At 49.1% G+C, this 27,038-nt stretch overlaps 6 protein-coding genes across 6 annotated transcripts; 1 reads left to right on the top strand and 5 right to left on the bottom strand.

Moving 5' to 3' along the window:
• Window positions 1–193: 193 nt before the first annotated feature.
• Window positions 194–445, top strand: FPOAC1_014094 (uncharacterized protein; the record flags this gene model as incomplete). Its single annotated transcript, XM_044858418.1, has 1 exon — window positions 194–445. One exon carries the CDS (start codon window positions 194–196, stop codon window positions 443–445), a length of 252 nt encoding a protein of 83 aa, XP_044700628.1.
• Window positions 446–1,409: 964 nt separating this feature from the next.
• On the bottom strand, window positions 1,410–2,125 carry FPOAC1_014093 (uncharacterized protein; the record flags this gene model as incomplete). Its single annotated transcript, XM_044858417.1, has 2 exons — window positions 1,410–1,532; window positions 1,583–2,125. 2 exons carry the CDS (start codon window positions 2,123–2,125, stop codon window positions 1,410–1,412), a joined length of 666 nt encoding a protein of 221 aa, XP_044700627.1.
• A 4,604-nt stretch (window positions 2,126–6,729) lies between these two features.
• FPOAC1_014092 (uncharacterized protein) lies at window positions 6,730–7,080 on the bottom strand (the record flags this gene model as incomplete). The annotated part of the gene is made up of 1 exon (XM_044858416.1): window positions 6,730–7,080. The coding sequence occupies one exon, from the start codon at window positions 7,078–7,080 to the stop codon at window positions 6,730–6,732; it is 351 nt and encodes a 116-aa protein (XP_044700626.1).
• Window positions 7,081–10,736: 3,656 nt separating this feature from the next.
• On the bottom strand, window positions 10,737–11,624 carry FPOAC1_014091 (uncharacterized protein; the record flags this gene model as incomplete). Its single annotated transcript, XM_044858415.1, has 1 exon — window positions 10,737–11,624. One exon carries the CDS (start codon window positions 11,622–11,624, stop codon window positions 10,737–10,739), a length of 888 nt encoding a protein of 295 aa, XP_044700625.1.
• A 3,315-nt stretch (window positions 11,625–14,939) lies between these two features.
• On the bottom strand, window positions 14,940–15,382 carry FPOAC1_014090 (uncharacterized protein; the record flags this gene model as incomplete). The annotated part of the gene is made up of 2 exons (XM_044858414.1): window positions 14,940–15,289; window positions 15,364–15,382. The coding sequence occupies 2 exons, from the start codon at window positions 15,380–15,382 to the stop codon at window positions 14,940–14,942; spliced, it is 369 nt and encodes a 122-aa protein (XP_044700624.1).
• Window positions 15,383–18,686: 3,304 nt separating this feature from the next.
• Window positions 18,687–19,364, bottom strand: FPOAC1_014089 (uncharacterized protein; the record flags this gene model as incomplete). Its single annotated transcript, XM_044858413.1, has 2 exons — window positions 18,687–18,797; window positions 19,011–19,364. The coding sequence occupies 2 exons, from the start codon at window positions 19,362–19,364 to the stop codon at window positions 18,687–18,689; spliced, it is 465 nt and encodes a 154-aa protein (XP_044700623.1).
• Window positions 19,365–27,038: the final 7,674 nt, after the last annotated feature.

Below are 27,038 nucleotides of genomic sequence, written 5' to 3'. Positions count from 1 at the left end.
TTCTGTTTTAATCCCGGTATCACTTCCGTGCCGTTCTCTGAAAATTCTGTTCTCTGAACGGCCGGTCATCCCGAGCCCCAACATCGCTATATGAATGCTCTGCGGGGTCAATCAGTTATGTGTATAAATACCCCAAGGGATGCAGTATCATTTCCAGACACCAGCACCTAAGCAATTCGACAACTAAATAAACATGTCATCATCTCGTCGACCCTCCCACCAAACCCACCTCAAGGAGGCTAAAGACCTGGAAGAACAACTCTCCAGGAAGACACAAGAGGCATTGCGTCAGAAGAAAGATTATGAAGCTGAACTTGCGAAGAAGGACGCTGAGATCAAGACTCTGAAGGAAGAGATCTTAGTGCTGCAGATTGAAAATGCGGTCCTGAGCGAGGCAATCAAGGAGATTGCCGATGTTGTTAACCCTAAGCAAGAGGAGGAGTGAAACAAGTCGCAGGAGACGGAGTGTTCTCAGTGTAAGATAAGAAGATTTTTTGTTACGACCCAACAAGTCGTCACGCACGTAAGGTGGACATCCCCATTTTTCGCACCAATAAGTAGTTACCTACCCTGTAGAAGTCGAACGCACGCCATACGACTTGCATACCATCAAGTATATATACATTCCTTTAGCACTAGATATAACTTAGCTCACCAGCTATCAATAAAACATCTTTACCTGAATACGCCTTACCCGCTTTATTCAGTATTAAGAGACGTGACACTTCGCAACGCTCAGTATCACAACGCCCTACGCATCTGCCAACATAAACCTAGTACGGACTAGTTTATCCCTTGGGAACCCCAACCGTCACAATTTTGCAACTAGGTAAATGTATCAAATGCGTTTGACCTAAACAGTTGAGCTTACATGTTAATCATTGCCGTGAAACAATTGCGTAAGTTATTGACCAATAGACCCCTGCTGCGCTATACGGCAAAAGACTAGGATGTAAGGTCCCTGACCTTACACTGCATTCTCATATATATAGCTATAGCGCCCCCAGGATCAGGTTCAGATTCGGGCTCAGACTCAGGTTGTGACGCGCCTTTCAATTGACCACGGAGCGTGGACTCGCGTTTCCTGTAAAATTTTGCGCAACTGCGAATTGACTCGCCACTATTGATTCTTTCACGGATTTCTTCCTGACCACAATGTCGAGCGTCATCAGAAGTACTCATATTAAAAATTTGGATTTCTTTCTGATATTATTTAATGGTGTTGTGATGATATTTACAGAAAAGGGGTTGGGAAATTACGGTCGCAGGGAGTGCGCAGACGGTGGGGGTGCGCGGAAAGTGGGTACGCGACACAACCCACTCAACTTCTGAACAACTCAAAACACTATGTACATCGCCATTCCCGACACTAGATACACAAATAAACATTCCCTTCCAAATCGAGTCCCTTACCCAGTCAACTTCTTGACAACAAAAGTTGTTCCGAGCTTCTGAGTCTCTGGATCATTGGGATACTCAAGATGCTGAGCATTGATGCCATACCCATGTGTCGTATCACAGACTCCATCGCCCTATTCACATTAGTCAATACCATCCAAAACCCAGCTTGATAAGAACTTACAAAGATACAAACATCAAGCGTGCGAGAGACCCAGTTCTGTGGAATACCTCCACCCCCAAAAGCCTCAAGCCCATTGACATTCTGAGTCGTCGTACCACCATTGTTATCAACATTACACGCCAACCCGCTCTTATGCAACGGGTCACCAATCAGAAACACCCCCTTAACAGCATCCCCAGCATTCCCCGTCAGCTGCGACAACGCGTTCACGGTCGCCGCAGCGCCCTGGGAGTAACCCTCCAAGATGAAACATTCACTAGGGTTAGACGCCAAGACGCTCTTCACCTCGCGGATGATGTCCTGCGTTCCCTGTGCAGAGTTTTGGTCCCAACCGGCGGGGTACACAGTGTTGTAGATCTTGCCGCCGGGGAGTTGGGATGTGATCTGGGAGTTCATGGTGCGGAAGCCAGCGGAGGGACCTTGGAGTTCGCCGGTGCCGCGGGTATTGATGATGGTGTAAGATATACACTTTGCGGCTCTTAGGTTAGGAGCGGCGGCTACGCAGCCGGTAAGGGCGAGGAAGGTAATGAATTGTGAAAGCATAGCTGATACTTGGCTTTAGTATTGTCAAGCGTAGGTAATGAATGATGAGTGTTGGGTCGGATTGGAACCGAAGGCTTGGCAGCCCTGATACTTATAGACCACCATCACCGTGGCCAAAGCTATCATCCACCATCTCAAACAACTTTGCCGAGGTTTACAGCAGGCCGATTCAATATCGGCGGGGAAGAGCTGCAGTACATAATGCCTCTTTGAGTTAGCTTAAAGTGGCGCGCGCTACCCAATTCCGTGAGTTTGTACGGTAGTCTCAATCCCTCTCTAACCCACTTCTTCGGCACACTCATCCGATCACACATGGTCGATCCTTCTCGGTACATCATCTCGTCTCACTGCCGTGATGACTCCACGTTTTCCCTTACTACTGACTTTAGCTTCTGCCTGGCCTACTATTGGCTTTAGCTTCTGTCCAGCCGGGTTTAAAGTTTGAGCGTGGCGTTTCAACTGATTTGCGTTTCCACAGCATCGGAAATGTCTAGCCGAAAATAATGTCGCTAACCGGAAACGTTGTCGATCATAGCTGTCTATGGTGTTTTGTTCCGGATCGTCTGTATCAGGCTCGCCGGACGTAAAGTCAAAGCGCACCCCATAAAATGCCCAGCCCCGTGTTTTAGGTGCGATTCCGTGTCGACAAACCTCGGCCCGACACTTCAACGACTATTCTAGAATAAGGAGTTTTCTCGGCATTCAGATGAAGTCATTTGAGATGCGATTCTGTTATCTTTGGGCTGGGCACGGAGTTCTCTAATTTCGTCACGGCATATTTCTTACCTATCATCATTAATAACCCCCCTGATATACCGTATCGCCGGCTCCGTCTCCAACCAAGAATAACACGAGTTGCGAAAGATAAGCACTGCCTCCTCGCGCGACCCGAAAGAATAAGCGCTTGGCACATCATAAGCATACAGGTTCGGGTTCTCGATGCCTTGACCATTTTGTACAACTGCAGCACCTGGCGTTTCAGCTCCGCAATCAAGTCCTTGTAGTCGTCTTTCGCACGATATCCGGCCGCTGTAGAAGAATGTCGCCCATTGCCTCCTGCAAATAATCATATCTCTCTTCATCCGTAGCGTTGGGTTTCTTCTGCAAAGAGCCCTGCAGTGACTCTAGATCCTTCATCAAACGGATCTTGATGAGTGTCAGGGCCATTTTGAAGGAGACGTCGTAGTAGTAAGACTTCTCGATAAGTTTATTAAATCGAGGTACCTGGACCCAAGTTAGCCGAGGTCAATCACCCCTACAGCTAATCCATTATACGAGAAACTACCCCTATTGAGCACGTTTTCTACAGGTTTCCTGCTTTGTTTTTGCCAAAAAAATAAAATTTGACGATGTCAGCCAAACCAGGCCAACCAGGCCAACAGCAGCAGCTCGAGGACCGTCTTTTCGCCATTTCAGAGGCTGGAATTGGTCAGAACGCGCTCGTGATACTAGCTCTTGGCTGTGGGACTTTGGCTACGATATTCAACGTCATGGCTTACGCAAATGGGCTTGCAAGGACTGTATCCTCGGAAATCGTCCCATTATCGCGACTTTTACCTCTTCAGGTCTCCAGAACGCGGCAAATCATCTATGGCGTGAGCACAAAACACCAGCACCAGAGGGAGAGAAAAGAGCACAGCACAGCTCAAATCCGAAGGCGCACTGAAATCGAGCCAGCCGACTATTGCCTCTGTTTTGAAACTGGACGTCAACAAGCCTACGGAACAGAATATCGCGAATAGCTTCATCTCACGCTTTGATAAGCAACACTTTCAGCGTATGCTAGTCGAGTTAATCGTCAGTAGCAACCAGTCATTTTCCTTCGCCGAGAACCCCATCCTCCGAGAAATTTTCGACTATTTGAGTCCCTCCGTTTCGATCCAACACGCCAACTTGAGTGCCAGGGCTGTCCGATATAAGATCATTCAAGAGTATAACCGCCACAAGCAGACGGTTATCGAGGTGCTGAGGAACTCCCTGGAGCGCTTCATATCTCATTTGATGGCTGGACGTCTCGAAATAAGCTTGCCCTGTACGGTATTACTTGTTTCTTCAGAGATGAGAAGAATCGGCCATGCAAAATCATGATTGGGGTTCCGGAGGCTCATCGTCACTTCGGCTCAACGATCGGTGGGGAGGTTCTCGACGTCCTACACACTCTTGGCGTGAGTCCAGAGAAGATTGGCTATTTCACGCTCGACAATGCTGAAAACAACGATACTGCAATGGAGGTCATTGGTGCTGAACTTGGGTTCGATGGCCGACTACGCCGAGGACGCTGTATTGGCCACACAATTAACTTGTCAGCCAAGGCGCTCTTGTTTGGCAAAACGCTAACGCGTTCGAGCAGCAATTATCAGGTGCAGAAGCGTTGTCTGATACTGAATACGCTCAATGGCGCAAAAAGGACCAGTTGGCAAGTTACACAATATCGTAGTTGATGTGCGTATTAGCCATCGGCTAATTTACTTATTCAAGGAGGTCCAGAGGGTAAGCGGTCTTACTAAATCCTATTCGTCTCATACTAATTTGGTGTATCTAACAGGACGAAATTAATCGCGCCGCCACCCTTAAACTCCGATCGAAGAAACCACTCAAGCTAATTATCGATAACGACACGCGTTGGCTGTCACAACTCTACATGATCCGCAGGGCTCTACGGTTGAAAACCTCTATCGAACTCCTACTGATCAAGTATAAGGCGCAATGGGAGGACGAAAATCGGTCTAAAAATACTGGCCAAGTAACGCAAGCCAAGTTGGCGAAAAAACCACGCATCCTCCGAGACGAGAATCAGCTAACAGACAAAGACTGGGAGGTTCTTTACCATTTGGAGGCTATTCTGACTGTTTTGAGACCGCGGTAAAGACGCTTGAGGGTGATGGACACATCCGCAGGCGTAAGCAAGGCTGGACTGGCTCCTACGGCAATATCTGGGACGTAGTGCTTGGCTATGAATTGCTGCTTAACACACTGGAAGAATATAAGCAGCTTGCTGCTGACTTTCCTGATCCAGAGCACTTCCGCATCGGAATCAACCTTGCTCGGGATAAGCTGGATGAATATTATCAGCGGTTGGACGAGACGCCCATCTACTATACGGCTATGGCGCTCCATCCAGCTTATCGTTGGGACTGGTTTGATGAAACGTGGGCTCATAAGCCTAGTTGGATTGAAAAGGCAAAAGAGACGGTTGCCGACGTCTGGCTGTCCGATTACGCTCATCTCGAGGTTAGAACCAACAGCAGCAGAGGCGACGACGAGCCACCGGCAAAAAGACCTCGGTTTTTCAACCCCTTCGAGAAGAACAGTCGTCTGCCGAACTCAAAACCAGCATACGCAGCAATTATTGTTGGTGACGAGTACCAAGCGTGGCAGACGGATCGTGAGGCCAGCGACGGCGACGTTCGTGATCCAATTGGTTACTGGATAACTAAGCAAAGCAGATATCCTCGGTTATCCAGGATGGCCTTGGACTTCCTGACGATCCAGCCAATGTCAGCCGAATGTGAGAGGTTATTTTCAGCCGCTGGCAAGATGGTCTCGGGCAGGGTGGCGATCAATTCAATCTGGGATGTCGATTGAGTTGAAGCAGGGGTGGCACGGTGCTTTTCGTGGGACGTGCACGCTCGCACGGTTCACTGGTTGATCTTTGTCCACCAGATGTGTGATTGAATTGAATTGATCGCCAGCCTGGTCTCGGGGCTGCGTACGAACCTAGATGCTGAGATTATCGCCATTTGTCAAGTTTTACGCTCTTGGTACCGTGCTGGCCTTATCAAGGACCTGGATCCATTGCTTAAGTCACACCTTGACAGCAAGCTGGATGCCGGCTGCGTGACTCTAAGCGAGGACGAGCTGGCGCTTGCTGAGTCAAAATGGCTATTGGAGGGTGAGAACAGCGCCAGCGAGGTTGACGATTCATCACAGCAGCAACAGATTGAAGAATTAGTGTCAACGTCTGAAAGTGAGGCTGAATAGGCACCGACTAGGTTGTAAAGAGCCTCGAAGATCCACTATAAATCCACTTATAAATCCACGTGTGTACATCCATTCCACTCCGGTCGAATATGTGCTACATCCACTTTGTAATTGCCTAAAATCGTACATCCACTCTACTTGGCCCCAAAGTGGAGTGGATGTAGTGGTTCCGACCCTTGCGGTCATCCGATTAGCCGTTCTCATGTTCACCAGTATTCAACAACTCTTGCTTGTGGAAGTGGACATCATCTCGCTTTTGCGTGCCTCTGTTTGCAGTGTGGATGCATTTCCAGGTTCAAAAGGGGAAGCCGGCCTTGATACCCAATTCGTTCTGGCGCAACCGCGCTTTTACTAGCATCCGTGTCACCACTGCTTTGTCAAACGCCGTCGTTAACTGGCTAGAACTGTTCTTCAGTCTACTGTAAGTCATGTTGGAAATGACAAGGGTGCCACTGTAACAAACTCTTAGATAGGTCATTACTGAACAGATAGAAATAGCGTTCCAACCCAACCAGGGTTCAAATCCACGACACTACACTAGCACTTCTGGTGGATTTAGGATCACATAGCGATCCGTGCATTCGTGCACGGATCTTTGGCGCCACGTGCAACCCCTGTTTCCACTACACTGAGCCCAGATGTGGTGTCGTGGATTTGAACCCTGGGGTCATACGCTCATCTACAGCGAGATTCGTGCCTGGGGTCCATAAATGGCGGTCTTGGAGCAAGCTTTCAACCCAGCGATTGGTGTATTGAACCCATGTTTTAACTAAGGAATAGGGTAGGAAAATCTGGAAAAGCTCGCGAGAGGGCATCTCCATAGGGAGGAAGTAGGCGCCGCACCTTGTGGCCGGGTTGAAGACCGGTCGGCACGTAACATCGTTAGGCTGCTCACGGCGGCTGTTTTTCTCTGTGGTATAGCTACTTGGATCAGAAGCGTTAAGCGCCTCGCCGGGAATTGATTGAGAAGTCATAGGTCTCTTCAAAATGATTTCTATAGTGTTTTGGCAGTAATTCCTTTCTCAGAGACCTTTCCGTACCCCGCTTGTACCCTCGTCATTACGTAAGGAAGGTGGGTCCGGTACGCGATGGTAGCCCCCGCGCAGTCAAGGAGATACCTTGTCCAGTTGAGCGTGCCAGGGTTTAGCAGGGACATTGCCACAAACCATTTCAGTGAAGGGAGGTTACATAGTACATTTGTTGGGAAACTTGGCTGGTGATCTTCTACGCCTCATAGTTCAGCAAACGTTGATCGCTACCTAATCTTAGTAGTAGTGTTCATTACGCCCGGGAGAACGGATCTCATAGGGCCTATAGCTACGCTAAACTATCCACGTATCCCCGCTTTTAGTCCACTCTAATCTTAAGCATCCCTGCTTCCTCACCGCATTTCTTGCCTTTTCTGACCTTCCTAGGGACCCCTGTCACGAGTAGGGGTGAGTTTAAGGTTTTAAGCGAGGACAAAACTTTGTGGATCGACCTCCGTACTAGCTGCGCATCTGACGCCAAGTGGGTCCTGAGACGTCACCTTGCCTTATGAGGCAGAAGTGCACGGGTTTCGTGTCGTTGGGGAAACTAACAGAACGTGATCGTGCTGTATTTCATTGACGCAGCCAAAAAGAATTGAACATTCGTCACTACACCGACATACTGTTTTAGTAGCTAAGGTGTACGCAATTTCTGCAAGGGAGGGTCAATCTCGACCCTTAAAAGAATGTGCAACCCGACAAGGCAATCACTGGTAGGCCTCATTGACAGTGGTTCGCCTTAATGCCTCGTCATTTTCCGAGGATCCTGAATTTGCTAATCTGATTTTGAAATGCCCAGCGTGAGTACATCCTAACCACATCCTCAAGTTTCATCATCATCTCCTTCACCTCCGCTCGGCGGTCTCCTTCATCAAGGCAAACCTTCTTTAGCACTGGCAACCAGCGCAGCCCCCAAATCAAATCCAATCAAACAAATTGCCAAACAAATCAATCAAATATGCCAAAATTTTATTTCAATCAAACAAATACGAGATCCTCGATTTGAAATAACATTTGATAGATTTGATACACAACATGCCATCTAGCCTCCATGCTGCCAAACCGTCGACCGCGCTTTCACAGCTTACCGGAACCTGGCTGGTGAGCAACCCCAGCCAATCAAAGTCATCCATCAAGCCCTCCATTAGTGAGCTACCCCAATACCACTGTCAAGCTGGTGGGGGAGAAAGTAGCTCCTTAACTTTTACATCCCGCCCTAGCCACATCAAGTCGCGTCAGTGCTAGTTTGTTTACCTTTCAACGCGTACCATTCCTCCCACGAGTCGACGCCTAACCCGATGGAATCCGACGACATCATGCTCCCTTCGCCTCCACCCTCTGCCTTTTCTTTTCTCCGACCACCAAGGAATTTGGCGAGTCAATTCGAGCTGACGACGATACATTCTTTCAGCAGCTCGCTTGGCAGCTCGACCCTCACCTATCTGACCAGATACCATGGAGCCGGCAATCGATGGGCCGTTTGCTGGATGACACGTACAAGTCTAAAAAGGATGAGATTAAGCAGGAGCTCTCAGATGCCCTTACTAAAATCCATCTGGGGTTCGACCTGTGGACATCGCCTAATCGGCATGCTGTTATGGCAGCCACAGCTCATTTTCTTGACCGCCAGGGCAAGCACCAGTCGCGCCTATTGGCACTCCGTCGCCAGCTCGGGTGTCATAGCGGAGAAAGTCTTGCGGTGACGCTCGGGCAAGTTGTGCGAGAACGACGAAGCACAAGAATACCTCTTGGCGAGTGAGTCAACGGCGGAGCTAGAGGTCGTAATGAATAACGATACGAGATGGAACTCCACATACCTCATGATCTCTCGAGCGCTCGTCAAGCAGGGAGACATCAGAGCGTTCCTGGTCCATTCAGAAGTGGATAAATAGCTACCGGAGGCCGACATGCTGAAGGGAGATGACTGGAGACTGTTGGCAGAAATCAAACTTATTCTTGAGCTATTCTATCTATAGACTATGAGAACGCAGGGCTGGGGAAGCGAAGGAGGTAACGGACGGCTCTGGGAAGTGATGGCGGGTATGGAGTACTTGCTGGAGCACCTAGAGGATCGGAAGCTGTTCCATCATGCCGTTCCAGACGAGGCAGGGGGACAGGACACCAACTCGCAGGCCGAGCTGGCTCGAGGGCGACCAGACCGTAACCGGCAGCTTCCTGCTCGATTTAGGGATTGCGAGACGGATATCCATCCGCGAAAGTCCAGGCAAGGCCCCTTGTCAGATCGCGGCTCGAGACAATGCGATGATGGATCAGGCAAGCCATCAGGATCATTAGGAATCGATGACATGGGAAAGGATCACCGACACTATTTAAGACTGTCCATCATGACTGCCTGGCAGAAACTAGACGAGTACTACACCAAGCTTGGAGGCTCACCGTTGTTCGCCGCATCCATCATCCTCCACCCGTCACTTGGCATGAACTATCTAGAGGTGAACTGGGCATCGGAAGAGCAGCTTGTGTGGGTGAGGGATGCCAAGATTGGACTGTCTGACTACTTGGACCGTTGGTACCGCTGCAACCGGCCGGTGGATGAGCGGCAGAAGATGATCATAGACACATCAACATCCTTAAGCGTACTAAGGAAGACAACGGAAGCTAGCATATTCAAGCAATGGATCAAAAGCAGGACGGCGAAGACCATGGTGATGGGAAGTGAGCTTGAGCGGTATCTACGGCTAGAGCCGCAAGAGACCGAGGACCCAATTGAGTGGTGCATGGCTCATCAGGGACAATTCCCGATGATCAGCCAATTGGCTCTCGATATACTCGCAATACCGGCGATGGCGACTGATTGCGAGAGGTCGTTCAGCCTAGCCAAGTTAACGCTGACGACGCAGAGGCTTTCGATGACGACGGAAACGCTGGAGAAGTTACAATGCCTTAAGAACTGGGTCAGACATGGTGCGGTGAAGCTAGGTGCGACAATAGGTGGGGGGGACGAGGTCCAATGGGAGATTAGAGATGTTAGCATGGAAGCATAGAGAGTCAGATTTGGAATATTTGAAATATTTGAATAAATATTTCAAACAACAAATCCAGTCTTGAGAGTTATCAAATATCTCAAATATGACCCCGGATTTGATTTGTTTGATTTGAGGGCAGCGCTGCTCCCCACAACGAGTACAAACAACGAAGAGTAAATCAGTGGAGAACTCTTCGGGGTTGAGACCGATATCCATTACTCAATCAACGAGGCCATATCGAGACCTGTCGAATTGGGGAGATGTATTGAACGCGTGGTACTTGCACAGTACTGAGTAAACAAACAATTCCAAATGGACGCAAGCTGCTGGCACTCCGCGTGAGCCTTTCAGGGGCTAGCACCGATTGGCCCCACTCCTTTGGTTCCATCAGCCAGTTGCGCGTTCTTTCGCGGCTGGCCATACAAAACCTGGATCAATCAGATTCCGAGAAACTTATTTATCCCTGTCTGCACCAAACCCTCATTACTCGGGAAAACTTATGAATTAATGTAGAGTCAGCCTTCGGCCGAAATATGTCATTGGTTAGGCATCTTACACATAAATACTCTTTCTGTCACATTTATATCACTTCCTCTATTGAACACTCGGAACTACCTATACTAAGACATCACTCTGTAGTGTGGATGCCCCATAAGGGATTGTTTTCATATCCTTGGATGGTTCCTTCCTTCTGAAGCTAACTTGATAATCGAGGCCATTATTATTGTCCCAGAACTCTTGGCCATTGACGATGTATCTGATGCAGCAGTGGAAAGTATTGATTCCAGGACGAACCAGGGCTACATTTGGGAGCTTCAGCGTGAACAAGAACCGGTCAAGCTCAGCTTGGTGACTTGTAACTGGCAAGCTACCTGCGTAATGGGCACGAACTTCAGAAATTGTTTCCCAACGATCAAACGTAAACCTGCAAGTGACTGATTTCTCTTCCGTGAGATTGGCTACTGCGACAGACCCCAAGAAGGAACTTTCGTCAGCGGATACCCATAGTCTCTCCAGCTTCACGGTCGTCTTCTCGGTGATCTTGGAGACTGTAGTTGAACAGATAACTTCCCACCGGGTTGGTGGAGATCGTATAATATGGAGTGAAGCTATTGGGCTCGGGGGCTTGCGAGCAGAGCCCTCATGGACTCCTCTCATAAGCTGTGGCTCAGACTTCACAGTAACTGGTGGATCAGTTGGGAAGAAATGCTGTTCTTGGTCGTGTGGCTCGAAATGAACGGCTTTGCGTGGCGTAGGCTTTCGAACGAGGCGTTGACGGCGATAGGGGTACCAAACTAGATGAAGAAGATCCCGTAACTGTTCCAACATGAGTTCTGGTGGCCCCTTCACACGGTAACCGGGGGAGCTGCGAGAAACGGAGGGACGCCGTTGGTCTTGAGCATGAGAGGAAGATGTCCCATCTCCATTGACTAAGTCGGAGGTGATTCCAGAAGGCAAAACCTTTGCTACAGCAGCAGGATGAGGTTGGGCAGCGTCCGACATGGTAGTCGGGGTAGAGATGAGGCGAGAGAGGTGAGAACTGAGGAAGAAAAGGGAGTAGAAGAAAAGCTGCAGTGCAAGATGGCTGGCACGCACAAAAAGAGTGCTCCATCCTCCTTCATATTATCCACGGCAGAGCCAGGTGGCGAGTCCACTTATCTCTCTTTCCTGGAAGCTCGCTTGCACTTACGAGACACAGGGGTGGGGGCGGGGGCGGGGGCGGAATGTACTTCAGCCCGGTCTTACCATAGGAAAATAGGATTCACTCGTGAATCGCTGCCTGACCCCCTTCCTCACCAGGTTGTGGTCTGCCTAAAGATGGCGGACCATGCGCACTATGAATCGCTGCCCGACCCTAGCTCCCGTGAATCGCTGCCCGACCCTAGCTCCCGTTGGAATGCTCCATGCGTAACCAACAACGAAAGAGCTGAACGTGGCCAGCTAGAAGCAATGAGACCCGGTGCCATATCAGCATCCAAGACAATCTTGCATACCTTACAACTAAAGTTAATCCATTAGACAGCTTAATCTTCTGGTTATTTTATTATTTGAGGTGAATGTGGCTAATCTTTGCATTTTCAAGGGTCAAATGATGCTCAAAGTCGGAGTTTTGGCCTTGTCTGAAAGATGCAAAGTGTTAGCCTTTCTTCTTCTTTAATCAATATAATATGCTCATTTCAACATACCGACCGGTACGTAAGGGGGAGGGGTGCCATACGGGGGGTGAAAGACATTCTATTCACAGATACTATTAGGTTAGTAGGTATTTAGGTGTAAACGAATAAAAGGAAAGAAAAGAGATGGTTCAATCACACCGCTGGCAGTTGGTCAGTCATGGTCAACCTTGATGAACCGCAGTTTTACAACACATAGCAGACGTCGCAAACACAACATTCTATTAAGCCTGTAAAGAAAGAGAGTAGTAAGACTCATGCATAAGCCAGAATTAATTTCTTGTGACTACATGGTCATGAGATTAGTATTCATTGCCTGGCCTTTTGGTTGAGTCCGGTGCCCATGCGTTTGTTGGGTTAGCGGGATCCCCTGCATGGCATATCCATGCAGATATGCCAGGCAACATGGATATATACGAGGAAGGGTAGTATACTTTAATCGTGAGATCAAGACATGGTGTGTACAACTTCAACAGCGAACGATCCATAAAAAGGCCTAACCCCGTCACCAATCTTACTATTGTTTAACTTCCACAGCGGCGCTGTGTATCGCCCACGTAAGTGCAAGCAAGCTTCCGGGAAAGAGAGATAAGTAGACGAAGTCTTCTTCAACCTACTCCCTTTTCCAGTGTGTCCAATGGGGCCCCATAGGGACACGCCTAGGCGCCTCTCCACTTCTGCACGCGTAGGCGTGCGGATTATGTCAGCCCCCAATTTGGCACAACTCCACAACTGCATTTCTCAGGGGCTGCGGCTATTGCTGCCACTGCTAACCACAACTGTAGTTTTCAGGGGTTACCGTTATAGCGCAGACGGCATTTTCTAATAATGTGCTTCCGCCAGAGGGCACATACAACTCGCAAGAGGCTCTACTCACAGCTATCAATAAATGGGCAGCACCAAGAGGATACGCATTCATAACTGGGAGATCGTCGCAATCAACCAGCGGCAGGCAGATTATCACATACGCATATGATCGATAGTGTCGGCCACCAAGCGCCTCAAGGGACCGCCAGCGCAAGACTACTACGCAAGGAACCAACTGCCGGTTCTCTATCATCGCAAAGGAATCCCTAGATAAGACGACTTGGTCTTTAAGGCATCGTCCGGGTCCACAATTTTCTTCACACAACCATAAACCAAGTTGGCACAAATCGGCGCACCCAGTCCATCGGCAGCTCTCAGATATAGACAGGTCAACAATCAGCCGCCTTACGAACGCTGGTACAGCGCCAAAAGATATCAGGACTTATATTCGCCAGAACTCAAATACCATTACAACCCAGCAAGATATCTACAACCATATTGCAGATAGCAAACGAGAGCTCTATAAGGGCCAGAGCACTATACATACTTTTGCTAACCAGCTAGACAAGGAAGAGTTCTGGAACCGGATGCAGCTTAACTCAGATAACCGAATCACGGCAGTGTTGTTCGCCCATCCGGAGTCATTGGCATACTTGAAGGCTTACCCAGATCTACTTTTCTTAGACTGCACATACAAAACGAACAAATACGGAATGCCGCTGCTTAATATGATTAATATTAATGCCTGTCAGCAATCCTTCTGTATCGCCTTCGCATTCCTTAATAGCGAGGCTAAGCAGGACTTCATATGGGCCTTAGACCGGCTCAGGTCCCTATATAAACTCTGCAACACAAGGTTTCCATCTATTATTCTAACTGACCGTAATAAGGCCTATATAAACGCTGTAGAGAGCTGCTTTTCGTCTTCGATCTCTCTGCTATGCCTATGGCATGCAAATAAGGCGGTCCTCCGCTATTGCCAGCTAACATTCATACACCTTAAGCAAGGGTCTAAGGCCTATCAGCAAGGTCTAAGCGATTGGAATGACTTTTTCAACCACTGGCATTCAATTATAAGGTCATCAGATGAACATGCATTTGACCAGCGCATACAAGAGCTTGAAAAGCGCTATCTGCCTCAATATCTCAAAGAGGTTAGCTACATCAAGTCCAACTGGCTCAATCCGTACAAAAAAAAGCTCATTAAGGCCTAGGTCAACCAGCACCCTCACTTTAGCAATATGGTCACCTTACGGGTTAAGGGTATCCATAGGCTCCTTAAGAGCCACCTCAAGAAATCTACGCTAGATCTCTTTAAGGCGTGGAGAGCTATAAAACATGCGCTTCTTAATCAATTATCTGAGCTGCAATCCAACCAAGTCAGGCAGCAAATGCGAATACCAATTGAGCTCTCTGGATCACTATATAGTGCCATACGTAGCTGGATATCTCACGAGGCTTTACGCAAAGTTAAAGAACAGCGGAAGCGGCTTATGAAAGAAGACTTGCCTAGTTATACCGGTACGTTCTCTCAATCCCACGGCCTCCCTTGCGCCCATACTCTCAAGGCTCTACAAGAGCAAGGCCAAACCCTTCGCTTAGAGCATTTTCACTCGTATTAGCATTTAATTCGTCATAGTATTCATCAGGTGCTATTGGAGCCTCGACACCGATCTGATCGAATAGCTGCCAATTCTACCACAAGTAAATCGCAATCGAGCACTCAGAGAGAGCCAAGTGCATTTGAGGCAGTCCAGGCAGCAGCGCAGCCAAAAGCACGACCTACATGCAGTAGATGCCACAAATTAGGACACAAGATAACGTCAAAGGCATGCCCTCAACGGTACAAGGGGATTTTATATTTATCATCATCGTCAGCACAGGTAGAAGAAGCAATGCCAGTGGCACTCTCGCCAGCATTATCCGGGGAAGCACGACCAGCAGCAGCAGTATCTACATCTATATCATCTTTACAGGAAGGGAAACCACTGAAAAACCCGTCATCAGGATTATCCGGACACGCTGGGTCTGGCAGGGATAACACTAGCTGCATTATCGTTAGTATAGAGACAGCAGCATCATCGGCAGTGTCATCAGCAAAACCATCGACACAGGGAGGGACGTCGCCAATAGCATCATCTTCAACAGCATCAGTGGCGCCGACACTAAGATATGATGACCCACAAGCTATCTATCGGAGATATATTGCTACTCGAGATGATTAGTATAAGGCGCAGCCTCATGGGAGCGTCAAAACTAACCAGCAGTATCGGAGGGCATTAGGTCTACCTTTGCGGTATAACAAAGCAAGCTACCAGTGGTGTCTTAAATTAGAGTAAGAAAGAGATTATAGCGTACCTAGATTAGAGTAAAGCAGAAGATAATCGGGTGGAGGCTCAGGTAGCGGCAGAGATAGAAAGCAATCCTTTTCTAGCAGAAGAGGCATACGCAACATCTGGAAGGCGGCTAAGAATGATAGAAAAGAGCAGCGGGAATTATATTCAGCTTAATAATTAGGAATTCATTGCCGTTCTGAATCTCGGGATTCTAAAACCCGCCAGCCTCAAAACTCGAAATGCAGTTGTAGAGTTGTGCCAAATTGGGGGCTAACATAATCCGCACGCCTACGCGTGCAGAAGTGGAGAGGCGCCTAGGCGTGTCCCTGGGGCCCCGTGTCCAATAACCAAGTTATTTGATTTGCTTGGTTGTGGTTGGTTGATTACGTAACAACCAACCACAAGTAAGACCCCCTCCGACCAACCACAAGCAAGCCTTTTTGGCTTACTCGAGTTAACTTGAAGTTACTCGACTAAGTTACCGGATTGGGAAAGTGGCCAACAAAGTCTAACCTTAATAGGGCAGGCTAGGAAGACAGCGCACCCTGATTGGCCCAGTCTTTAAATGAAATGAGTGAGGATCTCCTTTTCTTTCTCCAACCTTTCCACAGAGCCAAGGCTGCCGATTTGGTCCAATAACTTGAAGAACAAACCAAATATGTCTTCGCGCCCATTCTTTAAGCCTCATGGAAGGCTCGAAAAAACCACTCCTCCTAGGACCCCTTCTGAGTCGCTCGGCCCCGCCCAGCCGAGCACTCCTAGCTCCGCCTCAACTCAAACCCATGTGCCTAACGATAAGCCCTCCCCTTCAAGGCTTTCTGACGAAAGAGGTGCGCCGGACGCCTCTCAGTGCCCTTTCCCTATCGACTGGGACAAAATCCGCTACAACAGGAAGCCAGTACCATCTATTCGATACCGCCAGCCCCACAAGCGCGCCATCAACTCCAAATCCCAGCCTTCAGCAATCTACAGGCACGGCGCACAGCTTACCACAGATGGGAACAATAAGTTCTGGCTCTGCAAGTATTGCCATAGTAGCGGCCATCATGATGCTGCGCTTTTTGCCAGTGAGAGCACGACCAGCATCAATTATCACCTTAAACAGCAGCACAGACTGGAAGAATTCGGTTACAAAGCCATAGGAGCCGATCCTTTCAGCATAGCCAAGAGGACAGCAAGCCTTACGCCATACCTCGGAAGCCGGCGCGCGGTGTTCAACGACCTGAAATTCAAGGACGATTTTACTGACTGGGTGATTGACCTTGGCCTCACATTTCGTCAGGCGACTCATCAGCGGACGAATGAGATGTTTATCAATTATCTGGAGGATATCGATAAGATCCTTCCCAGAAGCCCATTTACTCTTGGCAGTTGGGTCAAAGAGAAGTGGCTTGGCGATGGTGGGAGACGCGTTTGGCTAAGGACAAAGCTGCAATCCGCCAAAAGCAAGGTCCATGTATCGATGGATGCATGGACATCTGAAGAAGGGACAAACTATCTTGCCGTTGTCGCTCACTTCCTGGATGAGCGCCACAAGTTACAAACAGCTCTTCTAGACCTCCCACCTCTAAAGGGTCCTCATTCCGGTGAGAACATTGCCAAAGTGTTGTCGACCGTCATCGACTTTACGACGTCTCGCCAATCATTGGCTTCTTCATGATGGACAACGCTGCAAGCAACGATGTATGCATCCAAGAGCTAGCAGAGCAGTACCCGACAATCAACCGCGAAAGCCGCCTTCGGTGCGTCGGCCATATGCTGAACATCATCGTCAAAGCTCTTCTCTTTGGCAAGGGCGTTAGCAAGCTGGAGAAACAGCTGCGCGCTGCATCCGATGACGAGCGGTTTGAGATATGGAGGAAGCAAAGCTGTATTGGCAAGCTCCATAACTTCTGCGTGTGGATCAACAGAAGCGACCAGAGACGGGAGCGGCTGAAACAGTACATCCTGCGGGCTTATGACGAAGGCAGTATCGAACACCTCTACACCAGGGTCCTGGTCGATGGTGGTATCCGCTGGAACTCTGTATATTCCATGATTGAGAGAGCTCTGAAACTCCGCCACGCCATTGATCTCTTCTTTCTCAACTATCGCCGCATCGTCGCCGAAGGATACGATATCTCACAAGATATCCTAACTCCGCAGGATTGGGTTGATCTCGATCACTTCCTCAATATCCTCAAACCTTTCAAGGATCTAACAAAACGCATGGAGGGCCGGGCTAACAAATCTGGCTCGGAAGGATCACATGGCTCACTTCACGAGACTCTCGAGTCGCTGGATGTGCTCTTCAAGAAGCTCCAAGAGGCTGGGAAGTTCGCAGATGATCACCCTGACGTGGTGTCAACATACTATTCCCATGCTATTGATGCCGCTCGTATCAAGCTTGAGGAATATTTTGGCCTCACTGATGCCACCCCTGCATACCGGTGTGCAGTTGGCCTACATCCGGCTAACAAATTTACCTATTTCGAGCTTGAATGGAGTCACAACAGGCAATGGATCAGCGGCGCAAAGAGAGTGGTACAGGAGGTTTTTGCACAATACGAGGCAGCAGCTGCGGAAGCGGACCGAATGGACGGAGTAGGACAAGAGGAGGAGCCGGAGGAGCTGGAGGAGGAAGCAATTGCTGACAACAGTATCGCTCTTGATCCACTTCAGCAAGCTCGTAAGCGTCGGCAGAGGCTTGCTGTCACTGCGATGTCAGCTACACGAGGAAAGAAGCGGGTAAAGTTGACGTCTGAGCTGGATGAGTTTATGGCGAGGACTAACAAGGCTGATCTGGATGTTGAGGATCCTCTGGAGTGGTGGGTTCGCCATGCATCTGACTATCCTATCCTGTCGAAGATGGCGTTTGACTTGTTCAGTTGCCCAGCAATGAGCGCTGAATATGAGCGCGTCTTCTCACAGACAAAGAAGGTCATTACGGATGAACGGAACCGGCTCAGTTCGGACACGGTAGCAGCGATTGAATGCCAGAAGCACTTGCTTCGAAGCGGAATATTAGCCTAGATCTACCACCGTAGCTATACAGGGCATGAAAAATAGTCGAGTAATGCCAACCAACCAAGTAAATCAAGCCGCTGTTGCCGAGTAAACCAAGTCAAGCAGGGGTTCTGTCAACCAAGTAAAAAAAGGGTCCAAATTTTGCTTTACTTGGTTGTTGGACACTGAGCGAGCTGCTGAAAGAATGTATCGCTGAAGAAGGAAAAAGGAACGTTGGTGTTAATCAGAAGTCCCAGGCTCAATTATCGGATCGTCTTGACTCTGGCGCGCGGCACAGTACTGTACTGCAAGCGTCGTCGCTTAGGCCGTTCAGATTCATCGGTTGACAGATCTGGATCGGCTGCTTGACTGCTCTCGAAAATCCTGTGAGACCTGGCGTTGGCCAATAGTACTCAAGCTCGCAACATCACATTCACATTCACATTCACATTCACATTCACATTCACATTCACATTCACATTCACATTCACATTCACATTCACATTCACATTCACATTCACATTCACATTCACATTCACATTCACATTCACATTCACATTCACATTCACATTCACATTCACATTCACATTCTTGCGGAGATGGTCCGCTGCCGAACTCGTAGCAGCAGCGGCGAAGAACTCAGGCTGACCCTTCGCGTCGCACAGGCGACAGGCCCAGTAAGGACTCAGCGGACTGTCGTTAGTGTCAATCTCAACAAGAAAAAGTCCATGGCGCTTGATCCAGCTCTTCCGACCCTTTGAGCCCTTCCGGGACAAGGACTCTTCCAAAACATATCGTTTGTTCCTCCACACTGCTCGCGGAAGATCTGCAACTGTAGGGTGGTCTGGCAATGCCGACTGCGTCGTCAGCTCGAATTGACTCGCCAAATTCCTTGGTGGTTGGAGAAAAGAAAAGGCAGAGGGTGGAGGCGAAGGGAGCATGATGTCGTCGAATTCCATCGGGTTAGGCGTCGACTCGTGGGAGGAATGGTACGCGTTGAAAGGTAAACAAACTAGCACTGACGCGACTTGATGTGGCTAGGGCGGGATGTAAAAGTTAAGGAGCTACTTTCTCCCCCACCAGCTTGACAGTGGTATTGGGGTAGCTCACTAATGGAGGGCTTGATGGATGACTTTGATTGGCTGGGGTTGCTCACCAGCCAGGTTCCGGGTAAGCTGTGAAAGCGCGGTCGACGGTTTGGCAGCATGGAGGCTAGATGGCATGTTGTGTATCAAATCTATCAAATGTTATTTCAAATCGAGGATCTCGTATTTGTTTGATTGAAATAAAATTTTGGCATATTTGATTGATTTGTTTGGCAATTTGTTTGATTTGATTTGATTTGATTTGAGGGCTGCGCTGTCTTTAGGTAATAACTCAACAACCTTTTAAAGTAGGTGATGAGATTGATTGATGTTAGGTTGAAGATCTAACTTCAGACTGGACATGTCCTTCCTAGCTATATGTACGTGACTGACGGATCGGACTATCTATGTACCTTCCATCATGTTCAACCTCAATACCTTGTCATCCCGAAATTTATAAATAAGTCCGCTTCCCCCACCTGCCCAACAAGAGCATTGAACAGCACCGACTCTTGCTGTTCCGATTGTCTCCTCACAGAGGACGCCGACCTTGGTGATGATATGGATGATCGCCAATAGTAATGCTGCCATATATACAGCCCGTTTTCATCATATCATATGTCCATGATCCTTGATGGCCATGCGGAGAAGCGAAGCCCACTGTGTCCCTTGGGAGGAAGCGTTCTGCTGCAGTCTCGTAGTCGCATTGTACGACGTATCCTGAGATGTCACGGTATATGATGGGAAAGATTATGTAAGTCACCTTGATTGCAGATTGGCAGCTTCCGTTTTTGTACCCCGGGGTACAAAGACATTATATATATAAACAATATAATGCGTTTGCTCAGAGACTTGACTTGGTAGACGTCGATTTGTACCCCAGGGTTGAAAATCATAGGCTACCTTTTCTGAATATAATATGACCTCTTGGTTTGTACCCCTCGGGTTAAAAACTTCTGCTTCCACTTACTTTATACAAACCTCTAAAGCTATATATTTTTACTCTATTGCCCTACCTTATAACCTATCCTTTTAACGCCACAACCTAAGGCTAACCCTACCCCTAAAACGCCTGGGAACCAAGGTCATCTCTTGACGTGACGTATCCCTGGTGGATTGCTCGTGGATCATCGTATCTCAGCCGCGTTGAATGTTGAATCTGGAACTGGATCTTGCAAGTGTAAGGGTGACGATGCTGGCGGTCCGATAGCGGAGAAAAACTATACCATATATGGAAACTGGGGCGGGACCCGTCCAATTTTAGAAGGACGGGTACCCGTCCGCCTATTAGCCGCCCTCCTTGTGGGGGCCCCATAGGGACACGCCTAGGCGCCTCTCCACTTCTGCACGCGTAGGCGTGCGGATTATGTCAGCCCTCAATTTGGCCCAAACTCCACTGTCGAAATTCCGCATTCTGATGCAGTTTTTACTTTTTAGAATACTATAATCCTAAACGGTTATGAATTCTTAATTATCTACCGGAATGGATAACGTGCTGGGCCTCACTATCTACTGCTGCCGCCTCCCAGATATTATGCATACCTCTTCTACTGGAAAAAGGGCTGCGTTCTATCTCCGCAGCTACTTAAGCCTCGACACGGTCATCTTCCGCTTTACTCCAATCTAGATAGGCCATCATCTCCTCTTTAGTCCAATCTCTGGAGCCGTTTGGAGTATCGCAGCGCTTACCCATCTGCTTCCAATCGAGACACCATTGATAGCTAGATTTGTCGTACCGCAGAGGTAGACCTAGCGCCCTCCGATACTGCTGGTTAGTTTTAATACTGCCACGAGGCTGCACCTTGTACCAAGCATCTCGAGCAGCAACATATCTCTGATAGATAGCCCGAGGATCATCATACCTTGATGTCGGCATTATCCTTGTCTGTGCCGGTGGTGCTGCTGATGATGCTGCCGGCACCATATTGTCCGCGCCGTCGAGACTGACGATAATGCAACTGGCACTATCTATTACTGACTCTGCCTGCTCTGATGATCCTGAAGACGTTGGTCTTGGAGCTTCTCCTGCGTGCAAGGATGATGCTGATGAAGATGTCGTCGACAATGGTCTTGCCTGCGCCGACGGTGCTGGTGGCTTCAAAAGCTCCTCATATCGTTGAGGGCATGTCTTTGAAGTCATTGTATGACCTATCTGGTGGCATCTGCTGCATTTAGGTTGTGCCTTTGGCCGTGCTGTTGCCTAAACTGCCTCGAATGCACTTGGCTCTCTCTGGGTGCTTGATTGTGTTCTACTAGTACTCGAACCGGTGGCTATCCGATCGGGTCGATGCCGAGGCTCCAGTAGTAACCGGTGAACACCATGGCGATTGAGGTGCCAATGTGTGTGAAAATGCTCCAGGCGAAGGGGCTGATTTTGTTCTTGTAGAGCCTTGAGAGTATGGGCGCAAGGGAGGCCGTGAGATCTGGAGAATGCACCGGTGCAAATGGGCAGGTGTTCTTTTAGGAGCAGCTTCCGCTGTTCTTCCACCTTGCGTAAAGCCTCGTGAGATTCAGATACCCAGTCACGTATGGCACTGTATAGTGATCCAGAGAGCTCGATTGGTATTCTCATTTGCTGGCTGGCTTGGTTGGATTGCAGTTCGGCTAATTGATTGAGAAGCGCATGCTTCATAGCCCTCCAAGCCTCGAAGAGATCTAGCGTGGATTTCTTGAGGTGGCTCTTAAGGAGCCCATGGATACCCTCAACCCGCGAGGTGACTACATTACCAAAATGAGGATGTTGATCAACCCAAGCCCTCACTACCCTTTCCTTGTACGGATCGAGCCAATTGGCCTTGATATAGTTAACCTCTTTAATGTATTGTGGTAAGTAGCGCCTTTCAAGCTCTTGCACGCGCTGATTAAATGCCTTTTCATCCGGTGACTTCATGATCGAATGCCAGTGATTGAAAAACTCATTCCAATCGGCCAGACCTTGCTGGTAGGCCTCTGATCCTTGTTGGTGGCGCACGAATGTCGGCTGGCAATAACGGAGGACTGCCTTATTCGCATGCCATAGGCACAAGAGTGAAGTTGAGGATGGAAAGCAGATTTCTGCGGCGTTCATACAAGCCTTATCGCGGTCTGTTAGGATAACCGATGGAAGCCTTGTATGGCAGAGTTCATACAGGGACCTGAGCCGGTCCCAGGGTTCAAATCCACGACACTCCACGACACATTTGTGAATATGGCGTGGATATGGATGCTGACTAATAACTTCGATGTGGAATGGGTGGAAATGGATCCATTATGGAAATGAATCCATATTGTGGAATTTGTGGAATGAAACCTACTTTGTCCAACAATGGTAATTAGTGGGCCGCATCCAGGTCTTGGTCGTCGACGTTTTTGTCACTCGTCCATTAGAATCCTATCTAGCGACCCGATCAAACCGGCACGCAACCAACTCCGTAGTGTCTGACAAAGCCCAATTGTACTGGCATCTAGCCTATTGCGGCTCTTGGTAACCATGCGGCCAGTGGTCGAGAATAGCCTCTCACACTCGGCTGACATTGGTGGCACAGTAAGCAGATCCAAGGCCATTCTAGACAACCGGGGGTATTTGAGCCGCCTTATGTGCCAGTATTCGTAGGGATCTGTGACAGAAGCATCAGCATCCTCGATATCACGCTGCCACTGCTCGTATTCATCAAGATCCAGACCGCCAACCGAGGACCTAGGGGATTGAGCTGGGGATTGAATTGGCGACTCGGTAACAGAAATCCCTCCAGCCGTCAGTCCTCGCTTCTTTGTGCGCCACGCTGTGAACTTGTTTCTTGAGGTCTTCAGCCGCTTATTGGCAGGCAACTCAATCTCTGGGTCATCAACCTCCAGGTCCCTATACTCTCTCTCCCAGAGATCCTGGACCATCTCCTTCGCCTTGGTAATCCACAACTGTCTTTCGTCGTCGTCTCCCCACAAATCGTCAAACAGTGCCCACCGGTAGGCAGGATGAAGAACTGCGGCGCCATAGATCAGGGGGGCTGTCGTTCAGATGCTCGTAGTATTCGTTCAATTTGAGCCAGCCCAGGTTGATGTTGACAGCGAGATGATGGCCGTCCGGAAAATTGGCGACTGCTCTTTTCCCGGATTCGAGGGTTTCGAGAAGAAATTCGTACGCGTGAATAAGATCCCAGCTTGTTCCTGTACAAGTCAGCTGTTAAAATAGGAATCAGGCCGCTTTTGAGAAGTCTAAGGCTTACCAGACAGTGGAGGGTCGATCTCGTTTTCTTCGACCTTTCTCTGGTGTTTTCCCTGTCCATCACCCTCAAGGCCTCTCACAACCAGCTGGAAGTCAAGCAAAATGTCGTAAAGAGTCCCGAGCACATGCCAATCATCAGCTGTCATGCGATTCTCTTCCTTCAGGAAGAAGGGCAGCTTGGAGCCCTTTTTGATGTGGCCAGCTCTCGTCAAGTTGACCTTCTCCCACTCGTTTGATGCTCTCTGGACAAAAGAATTATAAAATGGCCTCAAGGCGAGAGCGCGCTCAATCATCGAGAATTGAGAAAGCCACCGGGTAGCATTGTCGACCACAACTCCAACTGGACGGTGTTTCTTGAGCTGAGCATCATCAGAGAGTTGGCTCTCGACAGCTTGTACCTTCTTGAGCATATCGGTCCACGTGTCCGATCTGCTCACCTCCTAGGTCTTCGTGAGTATAACAAATAAAGCAGGTGACTCAGCCACCTACAACAGCAAAGTTATGCCATTTTCCAACAGAGCCTCGCCTCCTCCAGACTTCATGCTCCTTCGCTGCCGTGTGAAGTCCTTCGAAGACCTCTTTCTCGAAAGCATCCGGGTTCTTGCCATACAGCATCTGTTTCACTACTATGTTGACAACGTGGCCAACGCAGCGAACCCATCGCTTCGCCCAGTCGAAACCAAATTCTAATCCAATCTCCCCCATCGAGGTTTTATTGTTACCGGCATTATCCAGTGTAAAATATCCGAGTTTATCGCTGATCTCGTACTCCCGAATGATCTCGATAATTTGCCCGGCGATATTCTCGCCTGTGTGCCGCTCCGTAAGCTCAGGCAGTCCGAGAACGCACTTCTGCGGCCGATTGTTTGAATCCCGAAACACACATGTGATGCCGTATAAGGCGTGTCGGTTACCAGACTTCCAGCCATCGTACTGGATATGGATCTGTCCCGGACTCTTTCGCAAAGCATCCTTCACTCTTTCCATATTGTTGGTAAATTCTCGTTCTGCGATGGCACGCACGGTCACGTCAGTAATGTTAGCTTTTGTGATCTCAACAGATGGATTGAGGTAGTTGAAGATGTCTCGAAGATCTTGATCGTTGACGATCGAGAAGGATTGGTTAGAATTGACAATCCAGTTGACAAGTTTCTGCTGGAATACAGTTTTGTCGAAACGTTTGATCAAGGTATTGATCAAATCTTGTTCCTTCGGCTCCTTCGGGTTCAACTGTAGGATTGTTGCAATGGACTGATGTGCTTTCTCGGATGCCTTCGCAGGCTTTTGCCTCTTGCCTGTCGGATCCATGATGCCATTGTGGTCCGTGTACAGGTGACCCTCAGCGTTCTGCAACCCTTTGATGGCATAACTCTTTGGCCTCGGCCGCTTTTGCTTGATGCAAAGGCAACACACCCATCGGCGTTCCCCCTTTTGGGCATGCTGGATATCGTAGCCGAACTGATATACCCATTGACGCACTTGGCCGTCTCTCTCCGTCAAGGTCCAGCCTTTGTAGAGCTGGAAGAGTCGTTGATTGTCTTCTTCTGTACGTTCTGGAACGGGTGTGGTTGACTTGGTAGGATGAAGGGTGGCCATTTCGATTTGGGATAGTAAGGGCGTGAGTAATAGTAAACCGTCCTAGAATAGACTTGTTTGAACTTTGTGTACGGGTAAAACGGAGTGGAAAATTGTTGCTGTTGCGTTGTTATTGCCGATGGAAAGTACTTAGGGTATGCGCTATTTCATAAGGAAATCCAGGTATTTTCAAACCCCACCTAAATTTCCATTCCTTGCCACAATTTCCACATGTGGAACATGTGGAAGGGATTCCGTGGCGTGGATATGGAAATGCTGAAGCCTACGTGGAATGGAATGGAATGGATATGGATCCACATTATGGATCCATATGTGGATTTCGTGGTATGGATTTGAACCCTGGGTGGCGGTGTCGCCTGCGCTTCGACTACCCTATACCCGAATATTCGGCCGCGATGTTGGCGATCGGAATATCTTCACACGGCTTGCCGGCAACTTGACGACCTCGCAAAACCTCTCTACCTCGCCGGGCGGTAATGTGGCCGTTAAAAAAACCTTTTGCACACCCCATTCGTTCAAAACCTGACCCAACTCCATCATCTGCGGTCGAAATCGGGCGGTGCTGTCCAACATTGTGTGGCACTCATCCACTACAACTCGTGTGGCACTCATCCACTACAACTCGGTCTAATGCACACCGTGCTTGTAATCGGTTTACGAAATCGCCAAACTCCTTCGTCACCGCTGACTCGGGCGTCACGAATATAATTGGGGCAATCTGGTGTCCCTCGCGGCTCTTCCAACTATATGTCCCGATTTTGCTCTTATCACAACGACCGTGTAAATCATCCCGTAATGAAATCAACGGCACGATCACGATTGTCGTCCCGCCGTTGTCGTTGGCACAATATGCTGGTAATAAAAACGACATACTCTTGCCCTCACCTGTGCCTGCGATCTGGATAATCGGACTCTCGCCCCGTATGATCGCCCGGATCACCGTCTCCTGCTGACCACGGAACGCCGCCGACGGCCCCATCATCTGCCGTAACTGACCGGCAATATCGACCTGCTGCAATCGTCTGAACCGCTGCATCCGATTATACTCACGCTCCGTGTCATACGGGGCTCGTTTTCGCCGGGTTGCGGCCGACGCCCCACTCTCCTCGCTGTCCTGGAACTCGAACAAACGGTGCCACTGCCTGCTGACGGCTCGGAACTTGTCCCGCATCGATGCCGTGCTGAACAATCCCTGCTGCAACTCGCGTGCGTATACCATGCCCGCCACGTGCGTTGCGTGCCCGGCTTGCAAATCCACCGGGTTGTCATCCAAATCGTCATCTTCATCCTCCCCATCCAATGTCGACTCTTTAAATGCACCGTTCAAATACCGACGGGCTATGGCGATCGCAATCTGCCTCCATGAACTGATACCTAACGTCACGCCTAATAATCGCCTGCTGTGCCGTTGGATGATTCGACGGACCCGGTCTGATGTCCACTTCCGCTCCTGCACCCAGCTCTGGAACCCAATATCATCGGCGTTCGCGGGGTTATCGGGGTCATGCGGGTTCTCTGTACTACCTCCGCTGTTATCATCGTCTTCTTCATGCATGCCGCCGCCATTCTGACTGTGCCTCTCCAATGCCGCTCGTCTTGCCTCCCTCTCCTCTACGATACTGCCTTCTGCCTTGCGTACCACTTCATCCGGCCACATGAACGGGCTGCGGATACCGGCATCTTTGACGATACCCTGAACCTGCTGCCAAAATGGCAAAACCAACCATAAATAC

The sequence above is a fragment of the Fusarium poae genome (assembly GCF_019609905.1).
Source record: "Fusarium poae strain DAOMC 252244 chromosome Unknown contig_7, whole genome shotgun sequence".
Lineage (NCBI taxonomy): Eukaryota > Fungi > Ascomycota > Sordariomycetes > Hypocreales > Nectriaceae > Fusarium > Fusarium poae.
The sequence above is the reverse complement of the archived record's forward strand: the minus strand, read 5'-3'. Positions and strand labels throughout refer to the sequence as shown.